Below are 23,455 nucleotides of genomic sequence, written 5' to 3' on the forward strand. Positions count from 1 at the left end.
TGGCTAGCTAAGCATACCAATATTTTATAAATTTAATTAAAAATTTTGCAGTACCGGTATAATAGACCTTTCAGTGGGTGAATTAGAATCCTAAACTGTTCACATTAGGAGATATTTAACAAGTCATTATTTGGCATTGTGAGTGTCTTGTCAACCTTCTTACCAATCTCAGTTACTTACTTACATTGAATTTCTAGACTAGGAGTAAATGGGACCTAAGATGCTCTACCAGTATCCGTTACAATTAATTAATTAATTAATTAATTATATAGCATCTTAGGTCCCATTTACTCTGGTAATCAGGCAATATGACTTATAACACACATACATACACACACAGAGACAGAGAAAGAGTCCGAAAGACTGAGATACAGAAAGACAGAGACACTGTGCTAATTATAGAGAAAGTGAGCCTTGGTGAGATCGATTCATTTGCTAAAGTTAAGCCTAACTTTAGATATACTGCAGACTTGGGCCTTTGAGAGTATTCATTTCCCAGCACTCAGATCATTAACTCATGTGTCTGCAGCTGTGCAGACAAAGCTAGAGTGCTGATCCACTCTTCCGGCCTGGCCAGGGGTGGTGGCTTGTCTGCATCTCTTGGCCTTTCATGTTGCCTGTCAGCTTTCTGAAGGTTTCAAACCCTGACAAAGGGTGGCTCCTCTGCCCCTGCTGAGGAAACAGGTCAAAGTGAACTTGGCCTGAAAGGATCTGTACCATTCTGTGTCGCAGCGCATGTGGCATAGGCTTCAGCAGAGAGAGGCTTTCTGCTGACAGAGCTGAAGAACTGTCACATTGTCCTACATGGTTAATTTAACGCAAGCCAGTGGATCCCTGATGAAGAGCATCAGAGACCTGGGATTCATCACTCACACTAAGAAACAGAAACCCCAGTTGCTACCTACCTTTAGCTGTCATGTCGGAGTGCCACCAACTGCACAGGTTAAACTCCACCAGGAACCTAAAGAAATGGTGGAAAAGCCCAGGGTTATGAGATCAGCTAAGCCTGGGTAGAGCAGTACTGTTTTATGTCATTGTGCTGCCCCTCCCCGTTTGAAATAAATAACATTACACGTTGGGACATCGCTGTGGCTAGCTGAGAGTCCACTGAATTGCCACTAGGTTTCAGCTCACTTGGAAAGGGTCTTTAGCCAATTTCTAAAGACCCTTTTGCCTTATTTCAGAACTTCAAAACAGAACATTCTTCTTGGTCAGAGCCATGCTCTGCAGCAATATCGGAGGAGTTCAGCAAGCTTGTAACAAAAATCAAGCCATAATCTAACTTCAGAACAACCAGAATTTCTCAGTTGCTAGTGAAGGATGCAAACAAAGGTGATATAATCACCTTCTAAATCAATGGCGATAGATTAAAAAAAATGTTTTAGGTATGCACTTTTCAGACCCATGGTTACTATTCCTAACAGCTACTTCTCCACGAAGATCCTACCACTAACCTTAATGTATCTTCCATCTCTTTTTTGCACTTGTTTGCCTTTGGTTGTATAAGCATTATTTTATTAATATAGATTTATATTAAATTTATATGCATATGAATATATACCCATATTTTATGTATATATATGTATATATACAAACATGTATGTATATGTGTGTGTATATCTACATCAACATCCATATATATATATTATATATATATACACATATATACACACACATATACACACACACACATATATGTATGTATATATATATATATATATATATATATATATATGTATATTATCGCAATGTCCATTCATCAAATGGCAAGGGGTTTGCCTTAAATCTACAGCACTAGCTCCTGGCTAGGAGAAAGAGGAATGACACTTTGGTGTTCTGGTCAACATTCTACTCATGGAATTCTCCTCTTTCCTGGGATACACTGTCGCTGCAATGTATCATCTCATCCGGAGGCCAGAGTTTTCATCTTTGTCACATTTCAAGTCTGACCTAAGTCATGAAGTCTCCCGGGATCCTCAATTTGATAAGGTAAACTTATTAACTCATGCCCAAGAAGAACCCCTAGCTCTCTCTGTAGCCCCTGTAAGCCTGGCTCCTGCCCAAGCCAAGACATCAGAGCAACAGTGGACAGCTTAGCTGTGTGTTCTCCTGACCACAGCCCACCCAGGCAGCATTAAGACAGCCAGGCATCCGTGTTAAATTTAACAGTAACCACAATAAATAGATTTGGCTTGTGTATCCTAAGCTGTTAGTCTGCTCAAGGATGACAGGGAGGTTTGCAGAGTGCTTGCGAAGGACCAACACTAAAACAAGATAACTTTGTAGTCTCAGAGTTCAGTACTTTGAGGTGCTCCATGGATCTAAGTCACAGAGAACAGGAAGCACCAGCTCCCCATTTGCTTTATCAGAGCAACAGGATCAGGACACTTGTTGAAAAGAACGTAGCCGATGGTACTTACAAGACAAGTTCCGTCATTATCCACTTGGCTGCAGAGAGAAAGGCCTTATAGGGCTGGAGGGAAGAATTCACCCCGTTAAAACAATGGATTAAATAAGAGGTTTGTAGTTTGACTTAAGGTTTTACATAGAGACAATGTTATTCTTTTAGAGAGATGGATATCATGTTAAAAAAAACCAGGGAGGGTCTAGCTAAAGGAAGAAAATGCTTAGATACTGTATCCCAAAACTAACATCTTAAAACTTTGAACTCCCCTGTAGTGAGATGTGATTTACAAGTAAAATAAACCTGATCTAATACAAGGGTTATCACTGGGAGGAAGGGGGAAGTTCAGCACACGAAGCTTAAACCTTTACCCTCTAGGGGCTAATATTTCACAGCCTGGTGCTGAGAGGCTAGAATCATGTAACTAATTTCAAATGGTAATTCGCACGGCTCCCCTTTGGAAAGGTGACTCGCAGTTCTCCATCACTGTGCATCGCTCATTGAGAGAGGCACAAATTGAACACACTTGATTTTAATGCCTTCCATGAATTATGTAGGATTTGGGCTGCCCTTTCTCGCACTTACATATTTGGACTTGAAAAAATGATAACCATATGAACATGTGATTTTATCCCCTCAGAAAATCCCCTGCATGCTATAAAAGAAGGCATTGACAGCCTAATCTTTATTTCAGAATATTTTAATTAAAAAAAGCAGTCGGATTGTTTACTCTGTGATATTTCCTATGTGGATAATTCAATTTCCTGAATTCTGGAAAATACCATGTCCTCCTCAGTTGGCTCTTTGTGCCTAGGTATGCCAGATATGTAAGTGGTGTGCAGATTTGCAAGGCAGACGATGGCACTGGCAGAGAGCTGGGCTCCAGACGGCAGGTCCAGAAAACCCTCAGCACCTTTTGTGGCTGCCATTAGGAAAAAGCGTGCCAGATCTTGGTTTCTGAGGCGACAGCTGCCTAATCCTCCTCTCTGAGCATTTTAATTATAAAAACCAGAACTGGGAATGGAGGAATGATCCAGTTTTGAATAAAACAAGAATAAATTTATAGTGTCCTAAACATTGCTGAAAGGTTCCTGTCTCAAGCCAGAAAGCAGCAGAGAGCAGCATAAACAAACAAACAAACGAAACCCATTGGGCTTATTCCCAGCCCACCCTGCTTTGCAAGGCTGTATATTTTTTATTTGATTTGAGTAAGGCTTTCAACATCAACATCAAGTGAGTCCCTAAACCAGGGGACCCTCTTCCTCCATGTTTAGGGTCAGAGAAAGATACTAACTTCAACAATTTCTTAAAACCAAATGCCTCAAATCGCCATGCTCTGCTCATTAGGTGTTATAACATTAAAACCATCACTTCCCTGGAGCCCCAGAAAGAGCCAAGGAGTTAGACCATGGGCTAATTCTGCATCTGTGTTCCCCCTGAAATGGGTGGCTGAGGGAGACCTAAGAGGAATCCCAAGGCTGTGTAGCTTGGCACTGGCTCACCAGAGGCCAGGGGAAAGGAACTCAGGCAGAGCCTGCTAGACCCAGACTCTAAGGATATCTGAGCAAACAAAGGGATTATGCAAATAGGGATTAAGGTTGTAAGTGGAAACAATCGCTGGGGACTCAAGGGGTCATTGAACTTTTTAAAAGGAATGGAAGAAACCTGTCTTGGGAAGATTTCAAATCTGGAAATAAATCACACTAAGTGCAGGGAAGCCAGTTTGGAAACAAAAAGCCCGGATTCCAAGTGATGTTTCCTCTAAAGTTTCCATTGAGCAGTGTTTTCTATAAAGTCCAACTTCTTAGCTGCTTCTCAGAAACTTTGTATCTCAGCCTTTTCTGGCTCGCTGTGTGTAGAAGAACCATGTTAAACATGTGGCTTTTAGATAGCACCCTGCTAAGGTCTCAGGTCTCACAGAGGCTGCTAAGTTCACCAAGACAGCTTTGAAATCTTGTCCTTAAATGAACATTTTAGATGGCTTTTAGTATTCCCAAAATCATATTTCAAGGGTTACGTTTGAATACATCTGTGGGCTATCTTGAGGTCTACCTTAAAGGAGAAAAATATTCTGAGTTTTCAGGTAATTGATATTTTCTGTACACTGCAAATTACATTTTAAAACTGACAATTGTTGGTTTCTGACAGGCTGGAGCTCATTTCTAAGGACACAGCACTGTATGCCTTGACCCTAGGTTGCAATATCCCCACCACCACACCCCACTGGAAGCAGCTCCCAGGCAGAAAGCACTGAGAAGAGCAGAGGAACCCACCTGTTCACTTGGCCGGAGAGCACTATTACAAGCCAAAAGGAAGATATTTTCCTGTGTGTGCATGCATGTATATGTGTATAGTGCTCAGTTGTGTGTGTACCTGTGGATTCAGAGGTGGGAGGTAAATGACAGATGTCTCTTCCTCTGTTGCAGTTCACCTTGGGTTTTGAGACAGAGTCTCTCAAAGATCTTGAAGTTCAGGGATCAGGCTGGCTAGACTGTACTGGGGATTCTCTGGACTCCATGCTGCACCTGCTCAGAGCTTACAGATGTGCACTGCCATGTTTGGGTTTCATGTGGGTCCTGGGGACCCAAATTCAGGTCCTCAAGGTTATGTGGAAGGAAATGTAGGGACTAAGCTATCTCACCAACTCCCTCAGAAGGACAATTTCTGTTAAACCAACCAAATTCTCTTATGTAACTGTCAATAAAGCTCCTCCCCTCCTTGTCTATAAAAAAGGGACAGTTCATTAATCCATCTAAGAGCCTGACCTGATTTTTAACTTACATAATCACTGGACCCGGTTTTAAGCAGAAACAGTTTTTAGTGAGTCAAGTCATGAAATGCCTTTAAACATTCTTGGTCTTGAGTAAGGTACATTTGATTACCCTAAAGTCTGAGCCACAGGTCCCAAAGGCAGCAGAAGCTCCCAGCTATTGCCTGGGTAGCATCCTTGTACTTACGTCCAGGAGTCCATGGGCACTGTCACTGCTCTCCTTGTTGGCTCTACACATGGCTTGGTAGTCGTACAAGGTTATTCTGTGGGGGAAATACAGAGAGGCTTCAGGAAATGAAAACATATGGCCACTACATAATGCTTAGTTAGGGCCAGCAAGGTGAGCAGTCACTAGCAACATGAGCTATAGTCACAACAGAACGAGGCTCAATGATTAGAGGCATAGTGGTGAATTGGAACAGAATCACACTGCAAATATAGGCTAACAAAGGGAGGGACTGAAGAGTGCCGGAAGATACAAAATTATCCAACTTGATGAATTCTCTCCATTTTACTTCTAAACAAGTATAGTTGGCATGGACCACCATACTCTCCAGGCTACTCTGACTGAGTTGGTGACCCTGATTTGTTTGATACATGAGACCCAGCAAGAGACACTTTAGGGTACAAAGTAGCGAAACCATCTGCCTGTTCCCATGCCCGAGGAAGCAGACCAGGATTGAGTTAAGACCTAAGGTGATGGGAAGGGGAAGCCTGCGGGGAGGAGGCGTGTTTATTGCCCACAATCCTCCATGTTATCACTTTTATAGTGAGTGCATCCTTGGTTGAGAACAGCCTCATTTGTGAAACAAGAATGTTGACATTTTATTGTCACTCCTGATAAAAGTATAGCTGTCAGCCCCAGCAACTCTGTCTAATTTGTCTGAGGTATGTTAGTTCCCCGTTGACAATTAAAAATTTAATTAATGAAGGTAAATGGAGCAAGTGCCTTGTCTCATCCTCAGAAGCAGTGGACAGAGACAGGATCCCCTGACTTCCACTGCCCCACCACAATCCCTGACAGTTTAAAGGGGAGTCCACCAAAGTCCAACCTGACATGGAAAGATTTCAAATAGCTTAATACACTTGTTCTTATTTGTCCATGTAGAATTCTCCCACACGAGAATCCCTTTCTAGAACAGTCCATTGCTCAACACTGGGTACACTTATTGCTATGCTCAGAAAGACTTCTATAATACAATATTACCACTTTATATGGCCAGCCTGATGTGGTATCCGTCTCTCACCTCCCTGATCCCCCCAGCGCCTAATACAGTATATATCATGGAGAAGGAATTCTGTTTTTCAAGGCAAATACATAAACTACTGCCTGCTGACAAACTCATCTAGGTGAGCCACAAGACATAATGACATAATTGGGACAGCTTCCCGGAGAAAGTCCAGGTCAATGTATGAATGCCTAAAAGAAAACTGGCCAGTACTAACTGAACTGCAATGGAGGTCAGCTCCAACCAGTGAGTGGTACACAGTGGCACAATAAGGCACAAAGGGTGGTTACACAATCACCTATGTACTCCTGGGTGACTCTCTCTATCAGAAACTGTCTCCCATTTGTCTACTTTTTGCTTCCTACAAACATGCAGCTTTGCTTAGGGAGTAGAAATAAAGACCTTGAGCCAGATCCACACTACCCTTGGTGAAGTCTAGACCCAGGCCTCCATCTGCTGGCCAGAGGATGGACAGTTCACTGGGAAGCCACCATGTTTATTACTGTAGTCCAAGGCACCCTCCAAAGCTGGGGTGAGAGGGACATGCTATAGTACCTTCCATCCCTGCATTCTGAGTTGAGGACTGAGGTACCAAGCTGCTGTTGGCTGGACTCTGGGTGGTGACCATAAGCAATGGATTCCTCAGAGCATATCAGCCCATTTGCCAAAAGTACAAAGCAGGTCTCAGGCAGCCTGACATGTCCAAATCCACAGAGCTAATGAGTGGCAGGGCTAGAATGATCCTAGGGCCAATCTGAATCCACTTCAAGTCTGCTTTCTTCTCAGAAACACAGAGCTGCATCTATATCGAGGCTAGGCTCTCACTGGAATATCATAACAAATGCTGCTTAAGATAGGTTCCCAGAACCAAAGTCCTAGATCATTTTGGAGCCTCCTGCTGAGGGACTACTGAGCAGTCCCCAGCCAGAATGAACCCAGCTGGCTTACAAGACCAGCTGCCTGGTGGTAACCATGGCAACTCCCTGACTGACAGATGGCTGGAAGCTCAGGATTCTCCCTGGATCTTTTCCAGAGACCCCAGCTGACATGGAGGAGGGCAAAATGAATCACCATGGGGAAGCTTCCGCAGAGCCTGAGCACCTGCCTCTCATTGCAAAAGGAAGGGGAAGGGGTTGGTTTGGTACTACTGTTCCCAAAGAGGTCAGAGAATCAGCCTTCACTGGCTTCTCAACATGCTGGCAAAAAGGACACTTTGAGAATATTGCTCTTTTGGAATTGATTTTTTTTTCTTTACTGTTTTAAATAACTCCACTTTGTGGCTACCTGCATCCTGTTCTGCTGATTATAGTCAAAGAACAAGATAATTGCCTGCTTTCATTCGGCTCTAAAATAAGCCCCGAGAATTGTGCCTAGCCCAAGCCCGTGTACAGCCCTGTAGAGCTCAGCTCTGGGAATTTAGCCTCATGACAGATAACATGCTTTAATTCCCATGACTTCATCCCCAGACCACTTCAACCACAGTTGTCCACAGCCTAAGACCTTGTCATTAGCAACAACCCACTCCCTAGATGGGGCTCTTTGAAATTGTGAAGGAGGCAGGCACTCCGTCCCAAGTAGCAACTCAAAGCAGCAGCTCAAAGCCTGCCATGCACCCTGGACAGGATAATCTACTTTTTAATAGTCATTTTGATGTTACTGGGGTCTTTTTTGTTTTGTTTTGTTATGTTTTCTCCACCAAGAAAAAGAAAAAGATTCCAACCAAGCAATACTTTTTTCTAATACTTAGCAGGTTGAATTTTAAAGTGGTAAGCTAAGCTCGTGTAGTCTGCTTAGTAACTGTGGGACAAACATTTATTAGATACCTACTCTGTGCCCCAAGTCCAGGAAACTTACCTATAATAATGCCTAATCATGCTAGTGTCCCCTATCCCTTGTTCAATGATTAGCAACTTTGGAACAAACCTTGAAACAGCTTAATATTTATAAATATAGCCATAAAAGAATGACCCTAGAAGCTGACATAAGGCTCATCTTGGCTTATATAAGTAAGCATTTTTTATTCTAAACCTCTAAGAAGCAAAGCGACTGACCTGCAGTGGCATCTACAAATGTTTTTCCTGTTGAGCTTAAAAGCACACTCTGTAGGGGTCGCTCTCACAGGCAAGGGCATGAAGCATGAACACATGAAATTCTTAAAGAATGGAGGGCTGTCTCTCTTGCCCCACAACCCGGCATTAGTCAGGTCATCCCGCTGAAGCGGCTCCTCACAGAACACTGTAATTTCCACATGGCACACTCACATGGGAGCCAGGAATTTACCTCACCCAGGCCCTGTTGCTCTCATGTCGTCTAACCGCAGATCACTCAGCACAAGCTTTAGTTGAGGAGCGTACTCTGCAAGGCTGTGTGTTGCTGCATTACCCAGGAGGCAGTGCACTGGGCCATAGCCGATTGACTTCACTCATATCGCTCACGCATAGTGCTGTAAGGAAGTTACCACCTCCCATTGTCAGGTGCTAATGGTATCCAAAAGACCAAAGCTGTTATTTTCTCCTGGGAATTTTTGGCATTCTCCCCAATGTCAGGGGCACAGAACAGAACAGGTTTCTAGAGTAGGAAACTAATGCTGCTTACATCAGGGCATCCAGGAGGCGGAGACTACCAGGAAGGGGCGGAGCCAAGATCTATCTTTCTAAGGACGACTCCCTTCCTCCAACCAGATCTCACCCTCCATAGCCCCACTGCCTCCCAAAAGTCCCTTCAGTTATTGGGTCCATCAGTGGATGAAGCCGAAGCCGTTGACTATTCCTTGAGGATTTTTGGAAGTTGGGCTCATTCTTCAAAGGAACTACGGGAGTAAAGCAGACAGCAGCAGGCCTGGTCTGGAGGACGCAGTGCCTAGGTACTGGGAGGAGGCAGGGTTAGTCTCCTCCCAGTGCCTAGGTACTCTGTTGATATGCAATACCCAAGTATCTTCATGTTTACTTTGCCCAAGGTAGCATGGGAGTGTGATGAGGCCATCCAATTGAGCAGAAGAATTGCAAGGGAGGCTACTTAATAAATGTTTGATTTATTAAAGTAAATTTTAGGGAACAAATAATAAACCGTGTCTTTTGAACGTTTGTGGTCCTTATGAATCCCTTTCTGCCATCCTGACCTGCAGAAGCAGTGGCTGGTCGACAGCTTTCCTGTACCAGCAGACAACTTTGTGTTGAAAAGCCAGAGGGAGGAAAGTAGAAAACAACGCGGTGGATCTCACAAACAAAGTGGGCTCACACTGGCTAACACAAGGTCCCCAAGATGACTGGGGACCTTGTAAAACTCCACTAGCTCTTGAGACAAAACATGAATCAAGGGCAGGCATGCGATATGCGGCCTGGAGTCAGTGTTTGAGATGGAGGCAGGCCGCCCAGATGAGGAAGACCAAGACAGCCATTGCAGTTGTTGCAGCAGCATTGTGAGATTAACCGAGTGGTCTGTCAGAGTCTTCATGTTCCTGCAATCCAGAAAGTTTGGCCCTGAAACACCGGTTCCAGCCATTCTGTCTCCTCAGTCCCTTCAATGTCACCTCTGACAAAGTATACTTCGGTGGAAGTGGCTAGGCCAACAGGAAGCCAGGAAACCATTGCATTCATTCCAGGAGCTGCTATGCTTCAGGCTTCCGCTGAGGCAGTAGGCGTGAAAGGAGATCAGTCATCCAAGCAGAACGCTCTTCTCCTTTCTCCCTCAACTCTGAGTTTGGGTTGTGGGCTGGAATGTAACAGGATCACTGGAGAGTGGGAAAGCTCCTAGCTCCCTAAGAGCCAGAGGGAAGAAGGCTCTCCAGTTTTCATTCTACCTTGATGACTCACCACTTAGAAAGTGATTTCAATCACAAAGGATTCTGGATAAATAGGGGTACAGCTTCTGCAGGGGGTGGAGGAGGATGAAAAGTCTAGGCACAGAAACAAAGAAAACCACCACTACCACCTACCAAAACACACACACACACACACACACACACACACTGGACATAGTAACAGAGAAAGGGAAAAAAAGAAGATAGGATGGGGAAATAGTTGATAGACATACTTTCTATGGACAGTTCAAAAACACTAAAATTATTTGCCCGCAGCCCATTTCCCTGTAAACTATAGGCCAAGAACATCCATGTTGGTTCCTTCTAGTTTCAAGCAGAATTAGGTGCATGAAGAACAAGGGAGACCTGGCCCTCCCAAAAACCACAAGAATATTTGATAAGAACAAAAATCCGAGGGCAAACCCTCAAGTCCCTGGCACTTGATCAACAACACCACTCTCATATCCTGCAGTGAAGACGGATGTTGTACGTGGTTCCTAACTGCCATGGAGTCCTTGGGTCCCACATGGAACGTTGTCATTGGGGCAAGCTTACAATTTCAGAGGCTTCATCCATCATTGTCATAGACTGAGCATGGCAGCATAAAGGCCAACGTGGTCCTGGGGACAGAGCCCAGGGTTTTACACTTTGATCCACAAGCAGCAATAATACTGGATATGTGTCACCCTGGGTGTAGCTTGAGTATATGAGACCTCAAAGCCCAATTCCAAAGTGACACCCTTCTTCCAATAAGGTCATACTTCCTAATAGTGCCACTTCCTATAGGCCTAGCCTTTAAACACATAAGCCTATGGCCATTCCTATTCAAACCACCACGAACTTGTTTAGTGTTGGCTTCCATCTTCCTGGTTCCAATATCCTCCAAGTTACACGTGTCCTTTACAATTGGCACTTCATAGCTAAGCTGTAGTAGCCCAACTTACTGGGGCTCAAGAGGATCCTTTTCAGGTGGGAAGGGAAAGAGATGAGCTAGTAGGCGAGAAACCAGGTTTCTTTGATAATCTGCTAAAGATTCCGTCGTGGCTGCCCTTCCTGAGATGAAGCTTGAGCCTCCTTCCCTCTGTCTGAATAGCTGGTGTTTTGTTCTAGTTAGCATGGGGGATCCTAGAGCAGCAGTTTTCAAACTGTGGGTTGGGACCCCTTGTGCGTGAGTTTGTCAAATGACTCTTTCACAGAGATTACATATCAGATATTCTGCCTATCCAGTATTTACATTATGATTCATAACAGTAGCAAAATTACAATTATGAAGCAACAACAGAAATAATTTTATGATTGGGGGTTACCACAACATAAAGAACTATATTAAAGGGTAGCCACATTAGGAAGGTTGAAGGACCTATTGGGATGCCTGGGAGGGAAATCACCTTCAAACATTGATTCCCGTCATACCTGCTTTGGTTTGAAAGTGAAATGTCTCCCACAGGCTCATATGCTTGGACGTGTGGTTCACAGCTGATAACACTGTTTGAGAGTTCTGGTCTAGCTGAGACATGAGGCCTAGGTAGTAGGGTGCCAGGTGTGGGCCATAAGGAGTATAGCCCTGCATTGCTTTCTGGTCTAGCAAGATATGCACACAATGTACTGTGAACCATCTTCACCAGATTTGCATCCAAAATGCCTCCCCTGCCATGTGGACTGAAACCACCAACCACATGGCCATATGTCTGTTAGGTATTCTATCCCAGTGGTGTGGAAAATAGCTAATACAACTGACTAACAGGTGGAGGCACAGTACTAGAAGACAAGGAGATCCAAGGCCTTTCTAAGAAGAAAGGAATCAACTTGAGAGAGGAGGAAGAGAAGTCAGAGATGGCACAGACCCTTAATCCCAGCACTTGGGAGGCAGAGGTGGGTAGATCTCTGAATTCAAGGTCATCCTGGTCTACAGAGTGAGTTCCAGGACAGCCGGGGCTACACAGAGAAATCCTGTTTCAAAAAATAAAACAAAAACAGAAAGACAGACAGACAGACAGACGGAGGGAAGGAAGGAACAAAGAAAGGATAAAAGAAGGAATAGAGGACATGGAATATGGCAGCATCTTATGCACTAGCCCTCATCTTGGCTTAGTGATGTCAGCCACATGTCTGTGTATATGTTGTCCTGTACTGACAACCAGAGTATCCCAAGCTTCAGAGCACAGGCTATAATACAAATATACCTTCAAGTTGGGGACATATCTTACATCATCCCATTCAGCTCTTGTTTATGGCTATTTGAGGACTCTATGGTCTACATTTTGCTAAAAGGAAAAGAAAAATGATTTCAAGTGAAAGCTGCAAAACCTCAGGCAACTCCCACGCAGGAGCCGCAAGACTGGTGCCTAGGTGCTTTTTACTTGGTGGTTCAGTGGTTTGGTTCAGGCAACTCCTACACGGGAGACTTGAGATTGGGGACTGGGTACTTTTTTCACAGTGGTTCTTGACACTGGCTTTGAGCAGTGACAGGCTACACCTGAGAACCACACAAAGGCACGTATGATGCCCACATGCTGGGGCTCCTTTCCCCCCACCAATGTAAGATGATTCTCTTGGGATGAACTCTGAGCAGAGCTGTGCATGCTTGTGTGACTTGCTTTACCCATGTCAGACACTGAAGTATAAAAGTCCTGACACCTCTTGTCAGCCTTCAAGGTGTACAGTGGAATCCCAGAATTCCCATTAAGCCACCAACAAGATATCTGTGGTTTGATACCTTCATGAAGAGCTAATGTTACCTTCTTAGGCAACAACTCCCCCGTGCATCCAGGTCCCTAGTGAGGAAGTAAGTTAGATACCGAGAGACTGAGAGACCTGTGCATAGCTACATGGTTGCAAATCTATTGCTCAGCATGAAGTCTTGCTTTAACACCAGGATTTGGAACCTGTCAGGCATGATACCTTATGCCAATAATCCCAGCACTAAGAAAGGAGAAACAAACAAACCAAAAACTCCTTCAACCTTTTCCTACATGCCTATTATTTATTAAATAAATATAATTGATATAAAATAAATAATTTGCATTATATAAATATAATATATAAAAATAATTTGCATTAGCATCCTTGGAAGTTGGACTGGGGAGAAGGAGACCTATGAATTCTAGTATGGTTAGTTGCAAAAGGGACAAGGTTATGGCTGATGACAGAGAGATACAGAGCATCAATTCTGAAAAATGCAAGTGTAAGGCTTTTACTAGACAGGTGCTTAAGTGGAAAAGAAAACAGGCAGCACAAGCCACCCCCAGTGAGTCACCAGTCAGGGAGCCCACTTACTATCGGTAATAAGATCAAAAACATATTTGAAGTTCTCTGTTTGCAACACAAAAAGCAGAGCTGGCACAGAGTGACACATAAGATAAAGAAAAGTACAGCCTGCGGGCATGGCAGGTCAGAGGATTTGTCAATTTCAACTGAGTGATCTCCTCACTCAGCTGGTCTCCCATCCTGCAAAGTCTGCTCTCCAGATAAGACACTGCTGAGCCAACACCTTCCTTTACCTCTGCACACTGCTAGATGTACACATAGCACAGCACTGATGTAGACAGACCAAGGGAAGAGGGCAGAGAAGTCTGTGTCCACACTACAGGATGCTGGAGTCTTGTGTCCACACTACAGGATGCTGGAGTCTTATTTCCACACTACAGAATGCTGAAACTCAGCTCTGTTACAGAGACATGGGCTAAGTTCTTGGTCATTCCAATCCTGATCATCTCCATCTACAGATTAATGTGTGATATATTTATCCTTGAGGCTGCCCCCCATCCCTGGATTTGTAGCCTGAATCAGAACCCTTTACTTATTCAGGCTCAGACTTGCTTAGATGCACTGCTGACACGTGCCTACAAACTCTTGAGCAAAGGTCTAACATCTCTAGTTCGTCCTTGGCTACTGGGCCACTGGTCCTGTTTCATGATGTTGTTGGAAGGTTCTAAACACAACGATCTGTGTGGGACAGGACTATGCATACCTATAATCTCAGTACTTTGGAGGATGGCTTCAAGAGCAGTGTGGGCAGCTACACTGTAAATGAGGAGCAGAGAGGAAAGGAATGAGGGAGAGAAAAGGAGAGGAAGGATACATGGATTAAAAACATTTATTTTTAGAGGAAAATAACAATAAATTATTTTTTATTTTTATTATATTAAATAATACTATAATATAATTATATAATAATTTTCTTATTTTTTTCTTTTTTGCCTGCCTTTCTTCTAGGCAGGCAAAAGAAAGAAAGGAAGGAAGCAAGGAAGGAAGAGAGGGAGGGAGGGAGGGAGGGAGGGAGAGAGGGAGGGAGGGAGGAGAGACAGAGAGAAAGAAAGAAAGAAAGAAGAAAGAAAGAAGAAAAAAAGAAAGAAGAAGAAAGAAAGAAAGAAAGAAAGAAAGAAAGAAAGAAAGAAAGAAAGAAAGAAAGAAAGAAAGAAAGAAAGAAAGGAAGGAAGGAAGGAAGGAAGGAAGAACGGGAAGAAAGAAAAGACAGACAGACAGAAAGAAGATGGTGGTCCAACCCAGCTCAGCTGGGCAAGACAGGCAGACAGACAAACAGACAGAGGGAAGATGGTGGACCAACCCAGCTCAGCTGTGGCAAGTATCTAAAAAAAGAAAAGATGGCCATTTTCTACTCTTTTTTTCTTTATCTCCCACATTACTGATGCATCTGTTCTTGGCTCCTGGTTCTTAGATCATAGAGAAGCAGGTGGGATATATTCAGGCCAAAGATTCAGTTAAGGTAATCAATAGCAATGAGTTTGGCCCTTAAAGAATTTCGCAGGCTTGCTGTCTTACAAGTCTTGAAAACAGTTTATTCACTGAAATCAAAAACCCCAAAAAAATCACAGACTCAAGAAGTAGAGATTATTTTCTTCTGATGGCGCTGCTGTGTACCATGGCCATTGGGCCACCAGACAAGTGGGCAAAACAGTCACAGCCAAGAAAGACCCATTGCCATTTAGGTAAGTATAGCGTCAGAGTTTTGCATTGCTGCAACCAAATACTGAGAAAAGTAAATTAGTGGGTGAAGGATTTATTTTAGCTCATGGCTTCAGAAAGTTCAGTCCAGCATGGTGGGGAGGGTATGATGGAGTGGACCAGTTCACATGACAAGCGCCAGAAAGCACAGTAAAGGAATACAGGATGGGGCCAGGGAAAGTTACATCTCCAAGCAACATAACTCCAATGGCCTACTTGCTCCTATCCTCCCACTCGTTAGCAGCCAAAAACAGTGGTGCCTCTTATGAATCAATCAAGGGATGAATTCACTGGCGAGGACAGAACCCTCATAATATCTCTGGAAACACCCACAGAGACACTCAGGGAAGCCCTCAGCAATTTCCTAGGTGATAGTTAACTTGTTAAAGTTGAACCTAAACAGTTATAGAAACCATTTCTCCCCAGATGGAGGAGCTGCAAGGTCCAACCTGGGAAATAGCAGAAGGTAAAACTGGTGGAGGGATGGGAGGTGTCTGACTTCCAGCTCACTGCTGGAGAGGACCTTGTCTCAAGTGAATGATAATCATTAAAGGATAGAGGTTGATCAAAAGGAGAATCCTTGTGCCAACAGCAGCATCCAAGGTATCAAAGAGAAAGGCAAGCTAGACACACTGCCCTTTGTCCTACCAAAGCAGACCATGCCTCCAAAGTAATGTGATTCAGCTTGTGGGAGGTGGTGGGGGGGGGGTCTGTCCCAGACACCCAGAAGTTTCCTCTATCTCCTTTCACTGTTTCTAAGACCCATAACTCTTCCCAAATGGAAGAGTTGTCACTCTTATTTTTCCAGAAAATAAGGAATGGGGGATGGGCATGGGCACCTAATGAAGAAAGGGTATTGGTACCCATGTCTACTTTCAAGTGTCAAGAGCCATCAGAAGGTGTCAGAAAGGCTCTATCAACTGGTGCCACACACAAAGCCAAGGCTGAGCCAAGGTCAACAACCATCACAGCAGCAGCTAGCAACTCCTGAGCCTTCAGTAGACAGTAGGCATGGGTTGAGAACATCACACTCATTTTTATCTCACCAGCACTGGCCACCCTTGGGCATGACTCCTAATCATCTTCATGTACCACACAGGAACTCAGGCTTTGCAAGGTCAGTTGACATATTCTAAGTTAAGCAGCTAGTCAATGTTGGAGTCTAGCTTTGACCTTAGTGTGTGTGTCTCCAAAATCCATCTCTTCATTGCTCCTCTGGTCCCAGGGGTGGGGGCCTCTGACAAAGCATATGAGGTCTGTCATGTAGCTCCCGGAGGCATCAGTTGCTGTCTTAACCCAATCAGGCCTGTAGCCATTTCCATTTCTCAAAGAGGCTGGTTAGAGCAACAATAAAAGCAAGTTCTAGATTCATGCCAACCATACTTATCGCACATCAAGGAGGAGACCAAACCCTTAAAATCCCAGTATAAGTTTTCTCTTTCTCCCACCAATTTAAAGCAAACATCCAAGAAAACGGGGTGGGGAGTGAGGAGCAATTGTTAAAGAAGTCGAAAAATATACTTTTAAATGAGAAACACATGTATGATTAGTCTTCACCTTGTGTCTCCTGACCCTCAGAGTTGAGAAACAAGTTAGCATTGCACAAATGTGTACAGGGATAGAAATGTAGACAGAAATGGCTGTGCTCTGATAGCTGATCATCCATCCAGGAACTGATTTGGGAAGCTTGTAGAAAGTCACAGAAAATTGTAGAACAGCTCAAAGCCAGGCCTAGGTGAGAAAGAACCCTGTCAAGCTAGACATCTTGGACTCACTGAGCTGGAATCAGGCAGGGAAACATATCCGCCTGGCAAGCCTCCAGGTATGAGAGCATCAGAGATGGCAGAAATGCTGACCACCTGACACATTTATAGCATTTCTTCCCTACACTGTCACAAATAAGCTATGGAGGTTCAAAGACTGGCCCGTCCTTTTGTAATTCTCCGCTGTTAGCACAGTGCTCAATTTCTCTTGTTGACTGGCTTCAGCCACAGGAAAAGTTATGAAGTAACCTGGCATGGAGGTGCCATGGATCTCACAGGAAAGCTACAGGGCCATCTCTATACTTCCTGCTATTATATACTTAAGAGCCTCAAATACATCCAAGGAAGCTCTACTTCAAAGGCCCCTATTATTTCTGGGAGGACAAGAGCAGGAACAACTCCTAAAGAGGCCCTGAAATTCACCCTAGGCTTTCCTCACAGACCTTAGTGTCCCAGAAGCACGGCTGGTATAGCCTTGAAGAACGTGGGGCCAAGGAAAAGCTTTCCTACCCCTGCCCGTTACCTATGACATTCAGCCGCATCCATGTTTCTACCAGTAGACTTCGGTGGTATGATGGTCAGGAGAAGACTGAGGAAGCTTCTCTTCATTTTAAAAAATTGTATTAATAAGTCTCAAAATACCACCATCTATTCCTAAGCTCCCAACTGCCAAGGAGTGCCTCCCCTGGCTTGTGGGACAAATCTGTCCCCAATTCTGCTCAGGCAGACACTTTCCCCTTCCTTGGCGACAGAATCAACAGACTCTGCTGACTCTCATTTCAGTACTGCCCTCTGTTCTACCCAGAATATACAGAACACTTGTGATGAGCAGCACCATGCACAGAGTTCTGATGTGTGCCAACAAGTGGGATGGGCTCCTGGTCAGTCCAGGCTTGTATCGTTTGACCTTGGTCTATCTTACTCGGGTAAACTGAGAGCACCATCCAATCCTTACCTTTTAAAGGAACCCATTGTTAACAACTTGTTCATGACAGCTCCTTCCACCTCACCAAAAAAATCTCCAGTCTGTAGGGAAAACAAGAAGGCACATGAGGAAGGGCAGAAGCAGCAGAGATGAAAAGCGGGCAGGGTTGTGTGTGTGTGTGTGTGTGTGTGTGTGTGTGTGTGTGTGTGTGTGTGTGTGTTTGCGTGTATATGAGAGAGAGAGAAGAGAGAGAGAGAGGGAGTGAGCATGTGTATCTACTAGCTGAAGGAAAGCAGAGGCAGGTTTTTAAGATTACTGTTACAAAAAACTGGGAATGGCTGAAAGAGTCACAGCAGCTGTGGGGTTACAAAACCAGTGAGCAGATGGGGATGTCTCCACAATACATGGGGGATGTTGCATAACATGTGCTTAATGCAGAAATTGAAACACATGTGGGTACAAAGAGCATGTGTGCGTGTGTACGCGCACACACACACATACATACTTGGACAGGCTAGGCATTAATCTGTACATAATCCCTTCTGATTAAAATGCTACTTCATACAGACAAAATGAGCCCCTGGAAGTGCTTCCTAAGCTATGATAAAAATAGTGGTCTATAATACCTAGATGATCTGCTCTCGGAACTAGAAGAGTCCATTTACTCAACCTTATAAAGTTCTTAAAACCAAAAATCCATCCTTTCTCAAAACCGCCTTTTGAAGAAAGTTCTAATTTTGTCTATGGGTTGTTAATATAGTAACCACGAATAAGACTGCACAGGTCCTTGGATAGACAACATAGCTAATCATATCCCTAATGGCTTATCCCTGTACTTGGTGTTACCTTCAGGACATGGTTACACTAAAGCTTTGGCATGTCTAATTCTTGCTGTGATGAAATTTATAAACTTTGCATGGTGGAATGAAGGATTAACATCCTCCTGCATGCTCTCCAGATTTTTGGAGTCACTGAGCTAGAAGTGTCCCAAGAGTGAGGGCACAGCATGGCAAAGAAGCTAGGCTTGCAGTAACAGCCTTCCTCTGCCAGCATCCCAGAATGAGCCAGTGCCGAGCTATAGAGAACCCCCATCTCAATTCTGGGTATATAGCTTGTGAGGGGAGGGAGGTGGTGTTACAATAAGAGAGGAAACACATTTATTCCTTAGGCAATGGGGTGGTAATGAAACCCCACTTTTATCAAGCTTAGCTTAGTGACCTTGATCATAACTTCCAGGGGTTCATAGACAGTGAGGGTGGGGATGAGAGAGGAAGAGAGAGAGGGGAGAGGGAGAAGGAGGGAGGGAGATGGGAGAAAGTAGAGAGGGGGGAAGGATGGAGGGGAGGGGAAGAGAAAGGAGGGAGGATGTTTCTGCACTTCAGCCAAAAAAAAAAAAAAAAGAAAAGAAATCAGGAAGGAGCCGAGAAGGAACATCAAGCACTCCCTCCTTCAGGGGAGCTTGGAAACGCTCAATCGTGCTCTAGGCATTCTGTAGGCATGTGCGGGTGCTATGAGCAAGAAGGACACTTATATTTTATGTGTGTAAATATACCAGTGTCAATGGAACTGGTTGTTAGATAGAGAAGAATTATCCTAATTGGGGTGCAGGAAGCCAGACAACATCAAACAAGCCTGAGCCGAGCAGGCTGGCAGGATCCCTATTTCACAGAGGGAGAAAATTTTCCTGGAGAAGCCATGGCTTTCTGAGTAGCTTCCTGGCCAGGCTAGGGTTTACCATGGGAAGAGGGGCACTCCACCTTTCCTGAGCCCAGAACCAAGTCTCATCTCGGCCCTGTGTGGCTAGGGTAGAATTACAGAAAGTCCTCCTGAGGAAGGACTTTGGGTTCTTGCCCCATAGGTTCTTCAGTCTCTCAATGTTCCTCTGGGTCAGATGGGCATGTGTCCTTAGGTTGATGGCCTTTTCAGCTGTCTTAGAGACTGGATATCTTTCATGGGCTCATTTATTTTATCCAATGCTACTAGTGGCCCAATGCCCAATGAGACTGTGCATGGGCATCAGGAGTCTAGAGCACATTTAAACACTCTGGGGGAGAAGAACAGAAATATAGTTCAATTCCTCATTTTCTGAAGTCACTATTTCTAAAATGAACTCATCTCTATGCCTGGATCTCACAGAGCCATATAGAAAAAGATTGAACTATTTATTGAGCATGAATGGACCCACCAAACCATTGACTCCTGAAGCATTTCAATGATTTTTAAAGAGAATTTGAGTGTGTATGGGTGTATGCATGAATGTTAACTATTAGGGGGAAACTCTCCTTAAAGTAGTCCAAACTCTTTAAAGCACCAATGCCCTTCAGGCAAAAATTCTTTAAAAAAAAAAATCTGGTGTGTGTGTGCGTGTGTGTGTGTGTGTGCGCACGCGTGTATGTGTATGCGTGTATGTGTGTTCATGCACTCGGGTGTGCTTGTGCACGCTCACACATGTGCACCTGTGTTTGCCACAGCATCAGAATTGAAAACAGGTCAACCTTAAGGTGTTGATGGCTGCCCTTTACCTTGTAGAAACTGCCATTCTTTGTTGGTTACATGTGCAAACTTCCAGGACTTGCCTGTCTTTGTCTCTCATCTCAGCAAAGGAACACCATGACTTGAGGTGCACATTGTGGCACCCAGCTTTACATTCTGGGTTCTGGTGATTTGAACTGAAGCAAGTTCTTTAGCCAGTGAACCTCACCCCAGCCTCATACAAAATTGCTTTTGTAGCCCAAACAACTCTGAGGCAAAGAACTCCATAAGTTTAACCTTTATGAGCACAGGAACAGCAGCTGGACTCAGACTCTCTGGCAGCACTGAGGTGAGACATGAGGCTGTGGCATTCAGAGCAACATTTGATTTATAACATGCTTTTGCCTCTTATATATGGACCATCATCTCCAAGTCTTAACCCCATAGTTTGTCTCTACCCGGGGAACCCAGTGCCATCTGAATTATCCCTTTACATGGAGTTGGGGGTCTCCTCACTCACCTGTGTGTAGTCTTCAGACACCAGAATGAATCCATTATTGTCTATAAGGTAACAGTTCACAGTCTAGAAAATCAGAACACACACTTTACTTTCAGGCCCCAGACGGCCTTTACACAGAACGACGTGTTTCTAGTCTCAGAGACGCCCCCAATCCCTTTGCTGGGAAGGGGAGTTGAATCCCAGGAATTGAAAATACTTGTTGGCTCAGTGAGTTAGGGTCATGGTTACACTAACCCCAGGGTTGACTCTGCAAAACTCAGGACACTGAAGGAAGGAAACAAACAAGAGAAGTGACCTTGAAAGCCTGGCATCGGCATACAATGGATATGCCCAGAAAAGGCTGAATTAAAGTCTGTCTTCGGTTTTCTCTTTATGGGACCTGACTATTTCCCAGGAAGAAAGTGTTCAGAGGCCCCCAGGCTTTTATTTGGAGTGGCTGCAGCACCGGCCATTTGGAAACCCAAATGCCAGCACAATGTCATTACTCTAATGATGTATTAATGAAAACACCGTGTCAGCTCAGGGGACCATCGGGGGACCAGGTAATACTTTTTAATTTGTTCATGGACTGAGGCATGGGGGAAGGGGTAGCCTTCTGTAAAAGGGGCCCCTCAGGCCTCCTAAAGGTTTTCAAACTGTGTTTTTAATTGGGAGCTGGATGTGGGGACAGGGCTCCTAGCTTTTTGGTAGCTCAGACTTATAAATTGTAGGGAGCAAGGTAAGGCAAACAAACCTCTGCTTCCCCCACGATCCTTTAATCTCCTGTGAATGGCTTGCTACAGGCGAAGTTTTAATTACAGTGCTGTGGAGTTTAAACTTAAGGCTTAATTCCGTCCTTGATGTAACTCAGTTTCTATTTATTGCAGCTTTACATACCGACAGCAACGTTTAATTTGTAACATATCTTTACCCTGAGCTAAATTCCGCTTAGCTCCAGGCCACCATGGGGCTGGCATTTGCTGGGACACTGACCTAGACATGGGGGTTGGATTTTTGTCAGGCATGAAAGGACAGCAGTGAGGGTCAGAAAGATCTGGCTTATCTTCCTAGCCAAGGGCTGTCAGTGCTGGGGATTGGACAAAACATGAAAGTACTGCTACAGCTCTTTTTTGGGGGTGGTGGTGGAATGGGGTGTGGAAAGTGGGGTTTCTACACAGGGTCTCTCTGTGTAATAACTCTGGCTGTCCCGGAACTTGTTTTGTAGACCAGCTGTCTTTGAACTCATAGAAATCCGCCTGCCTCTGTCTCCCTGATTAAAGGCCTGTGCCACCACCTCCCAGTTTACAGCCAAAGCTCTTTAGAGCAGACTTGGGTGCTTAGCTGAAGGGTGGAACTTGGCTCCATTTACCTGAGGGGTCAGATGGATGCATCCCACCCATTCTCATTCTTGCTGCTGAAGAAGCTCTTGGCTTTAGGGACACTACCTCCATCTTGGTAGTGATCACAATAAACTCTAGGTCTTCTAAGCAGACAGCATTCAAGAAGCCATCTCCTAAAGCTGTGCGTCTGAAGTGGTAGCTACAGGCTCTCTTGGGTTTGTTTGAAATTTAGTTGGAATTTGGGTAAAATGAAGACTCATAGATTACCTGAGTTACAGTTCGGTGCACTGTAAGTACTGTGTTTAGTGGCTGTGCTTTTGCATGTCCGTTGTTGGAGAGAGTTATCCTGAGCATCGGCACTGGGGTTGTTTGCTGTGAGTACTACTCTGCTAACATTGAGTCAGATGGCTACATCCACATCCGCACTGATTCCAATGTCATGATGTTAGCTCATGCCCTTCAATTCATGTGTATTCAGTACAGAGTTGAATTCCATATGTATTTACTGATGAGCCATTTCCTCCCAGTGGCACAGAGATGTTCCCACAATTTCTGCCTCAATTTCCTCCTTAGATGACGAATTCTAAGCCAAACATCCCTGACATCACTGTTTGATCTCCGGTCCATTTCTTTGTCTAATATTGTAAATACTAGCCAACATAATACAGAGACAAGGCAATTGGTTTTTGTTTGTTTTGTTTTGTTTTTATAAAAATCAACTAGAAATCTTTAGAGAGGGGCATGATGTCATGAAGTCCACAGGAATAAGAATAGAAAAAAAAAAGTGCCCTCAGTTGGGAAGCCCCTGACAGATTAGGATGGGTCGGAAGGAAACTGTCACTATAGAGGAGGCACGGAAGATGCTTCCAACAAGAATAGTTTCCAAAGAAAGGGGACCAAGAGATACCCCATTACCACACTGGCCCTATTCCCTACCTTATTTATTTCTTTGGAAAATAGAATTGGAACTACACCCAAATTCTAAAAATCAACACATTTCCGTAATTCTTCCTCAGAACAAAGCACCACTAAAACTTGCTGTTGGATTAAACATTTGTTCCTTGCAAGTCTTGCTTTCCGTTGTCCTCACAGTGGCCAGTGCAGGCTAGAAGAAGATGGCACACCAGGATATTAGCTGGCATCTTAGGCATGTGACATGTCCAAAAAGCTCAGCTCTTTTCTGGGGTGGAAAGATCAGAGTGAGAGCTCTGTATCCCAGGTGGAGGCTCTTCCTTAATTTAGAATCTGTGCAGTGTGGGTTATATTTGTATGGGGCACGTGCACATTTG

The 23,455-nt window shown here is 44.3% G+C and overlaps 1 protein-coding gene across 2 annotated transcripts in view; it reads right to left on the reverse strand.

Moving 5' to 3' along the window:
* Positions 1-23,455, reverse strand: part of Cacna2d3 (calcium voltage-gated channel auxiliary subunit alpha2delta 3) — an 857,083-nt gene that overhangs the window by 47,279 nt on the left and 786,349 nt on the right. For both annotated transcript variants that reach the window (XM_085828480.1, XM_085828479.1), the window contains 5 exons: positions 20,848-20,910; positions 17,886-17,956; positions 5,362-5,437; positions 2,421-2,473; positions 906-961 (listed from right to left, as the gene is read on the reverse strand). In XM_085828480.1, the coding sequence (XP_085684606.1) occupies positions 906-961; positions 2,421-2,473; positions 5,362-5,437; positions 17,886-17,956; positions 20,848-20,910 (319 nt within the window). The remainder of the gene's footprint in view (positions 1-905; positions 962-2,420; positions 2,474-5,361; positions 5,438-17,885; positions 17,957-20,847; positions 20,911-23,455) is intronic.

The sequence above is a fragment of the Mus caroli genome, unplaced genomic scaffold (assembly GCF_978045245.1).
Source record: "Mus caroli unplaced genomic scaffold, Mus_caroli_1 scaffold_12, whole genome shotgun sequence".
In the NCBI taxonomy this organism is placed as follows: Eukaryota; Metazoa; Chordata; class Mammalia; order Rodentia; family Muridae; genus Mus; species Mus caroli.